This window comes from Macadamia integrifolia, chromosome 8 (assembly GCF_013358625.1).
Source record: "Macadamia integrifolia cultivar HAES 741 chromosome 8, SCU_Mint_v3, whole genome shotgun sequence".
In the NCBI taxonomy this organism is placed as follows: Eukaryota; Viridiplantae; Streptophyta; class Magnoliopsida; order Proteales; family Proteaceae; genus Macadamia; species Macadamia integrifolia.
This window is the reverse complement of record NC_056564.1, coordinates 17327285-17330135: the sequence shown is the minus strand read 5'-3', so window position 1 is coordinate 17330135 and position 2851 is coordinate 17327285. Positions and strand designations below refer to the sequence as shown.

Genomic DNA, 2851 nt, shown 5'->3' with positions numbered 1-2851 from the left:
GTTTTTTTTTTTTTTTTCCATAAATAAAATTTTGAAATAATATAGGAAAATTTGACAAAAACCCAATGTGGGTTTATTCTCGATTCAGAACCTATAGAAAAAAAAAAAAAAAAAAAAAAAAAAACCCTCCAAAATTCCCAACCGAGAAAAACCTACATGGGGGTTTTAAGAGACATATTGATAGTATCACATAGTATCGCAATATAGTGGGATGCAATAACCCTTTTAGAAAAAGAGATACATATCTCACTGTATTACCCACTTATACCGATATGTATCAGCCGACCCAGTGTGGTTCATTCTCGATTCAGAACCTACATAACCCAAAAAAAAAGAAAAAAACCTCCAAAATTCCCAGCCGAGAAAAAACCCACTTAGGGGTTTTAAGAGACATATCGATAGTAGTATCACATAGTATCGCAATATATTGGGATACAATAACCCATTTAAAAAAAAGAGATATATATATCAAATTGTATCATAGTGATACCCAATAACCGATATGTATCAACCGATACTATAATATGCAGTGGGATACTTTAAACCTTGTTTACAACAAGATTTTCCATATATATATATATACATAGTGAGTTAGTTGTGGTCCGAGTAACTAGTTACTCATGTTGGTAGATAACTTATTACTAGTAGATACTTATCCTTCTAAAAATTTAAAAAAAAATTCAAACTTAAAATTACAAAAGTACCCTTGTCAATTACAATTTGCCTCAAAATACAACATTTGACTGAAAATAACTTTAATTCATTGATCCTTTGACAAAACCCTTGTGATCAGTACCCCATGACCCCACAAGCAAATTGATCTGCAACAAGTAGGTAATCAATCAACTCTTATTCCTCTTCTTTTGTTTTCTGGACTTAGGATCGCCATCACCAGTCTGCCGTTTAATGGATTTCCATTTAGTGACAAAAGACTGAGAGATGATTAGCAATCTGACATTCTAAACAACTGAGGGATGAACTTCCAATTAGGAAGTCTTTTTAGAATTGATAACCGTCATCCAGTTGAGTAGTCTTTTTTCTGGCATGGGCACTCTTTCCGGGGGGATCCATTGCATAGAGGTTTCTACTGATGCTGTCTTTCCCAGAAAAAAAAACTGTTTTCCTTCATACCTTCATACAAGTTATTCCATTTATTAGTTTGCCATTATTGTTTTTTCTGCAAAAAGCTTCTTGAGTTGTTGCTTTGAAGGGTATCAAAAACCTTTCCCTTGGTGAAGCTACAAAAACTACTAATAAAAACCAAGAGGAGATTAGTACATTGTTAGTTACATAATGGTGATACTATAAGGATTTATTAACTTCATTTAATTTTAATTATAATAACGTGCTATCACATAGGAAGTATCTCAGTGTGAACTATCTTAGGCTGCCATCTGATTTGATAGTTTAATTATAGCTGGGGGACTATGAGATTGCTTGGATCGATGCTGAAGTAGGGAAGACAGATAGTGGCATGCTGTCTCTGCTTCCTCTCTCAACTCCACCTCCGCATAAATCTGTCCTTGTTGGTGATTTAAAGCTGGCAGATTTCAAGCAGTTTCTTGCAAGCAAGGGTGTACAGGTATTCATACTTCCATTCTTGCTCAAATAAATCCATAATGAAGTGGGATCCCGAGGAAGGTTAAAAAAAGAGGGGTAGGACCAATTTTTTCTTGCTTCAAATGAATGAATAGAGGGAGTGCCCTCTGGAGATGACATAATGTGGCTCACTGTTTGCTATTCCACCATGCTCAGATGTTGGGCCATGTCTCGGAGGCAATCCCTGAAACCATCGTGATGCAAGAATCTTCCCTTCCAACCTAGATAGATTTGGGTTGTTTTCCTTGATAATACCTGGGAGCTAATAATCCTTACTCTCAATGCTTCTCTCAGGTAGAATTTGCAGGAGGTGCCTTAAGATGTGGGGAGTATGTGACAGTGCGGAAGATTGGAGATGCCACCCAGAAGGTGATTTGTCTCCTTCCAAGGATTGTTTACTAAGATAATTGTTTTCTTCTACTTCTGTTCACTCTTTTTGTATGCTTTGTTTGCTGAATAATTTTTTAGGGTGGAGTTACTGGCACACAGCAAGTAGTACTTGAAGGCCCCTTAACTGAAGAATATTACAAGATCCGTGAATATCTCTATTCACAGTTCTATTTGCTGTAGGTCAAGTTGCTTTGTGCTGTCTGGTTACGAGGTGGAATTGAAATTTCGGAGGAAACAGATGCAGCTTCCAATGGTTTCCATCCGAGTAATTATCTCTTTCAATCTAGTGAAAGTTAATTGCTCTGATGGCGATGGATTTTCGGAAATGTCAATGCTTGTTTTTTACTTTTAAAATTGGGAAAACATGAGATGGCTGCTCACTGCAGTCCTAGAGCATATGAACTGTAAGTAGTACAGGAAAAGGCAATGGCTATTCCCGAGTGGCGGCAACAAATTTAGTTGCTTGTTTGTTCGAGTTCTTGTTACATTTAAAAAAAAAAAAAAAGGTAGCTTAGTTTTGTTTGTTCAAACATCATTTCCACATACCAGATTCATATCCTAGGGGAGAAGCAGTGCAATATAAGAATGCTGTGATCTCGATGCAGGGGGCACGCTTGGTCCAATGTTAAGTTACAAATGTCGTGACCTGGTGATCAAGCGGTCGAAACAGCCTCTTGATATTCTCGGGGTAAGGCTGCTTAGTTCTCCCCGCCCCCCTTCTGCGGACCTTGCACATATGAGATCCTTGTGCATTGATTTTTTTCTGTAATCTCGATGGCTCTTGTTCTTGATGTCATGGGCATGTTGCCTTTTTCTAATTTTTACGCTCTTTTCTCATTTTGTTTACCTTTTTTTTGGGGAG

The 2851-nt window shown here is 37.3% G+C and overlaps 1 protein-coding gene across 1 annotated transcript in view; it reads left to right on the top strand.

Annotated features, from left to right (window-relative positions):
* LOC122087261 (cleavage and polyadenylation specificity factor subunit 2) overlaps nt 1-2519 on the top strand; it is an 18361-nt gene extending 15842 nt beyond the window's left edge. The window contains exons 16-18 of the mRNA XM_042656329.1: nt 1418-1582; nt 1894-1968; nt 2068-2519. Of these exons, the coding sequence (XP_042512263.1) occupies nt 1418-1582; nt 1894-1968; nt 2068-2169 (342 nt within the window). The 3' untranslated portion in view covers nt 2170-2519. The remainder of the gene's footprint in view (nt 1-1417; nt 1583-1893; nt 1969-2067) is intronic.
* Nucleotides 2520-2851: the final 332 nt, after the last annotated feature.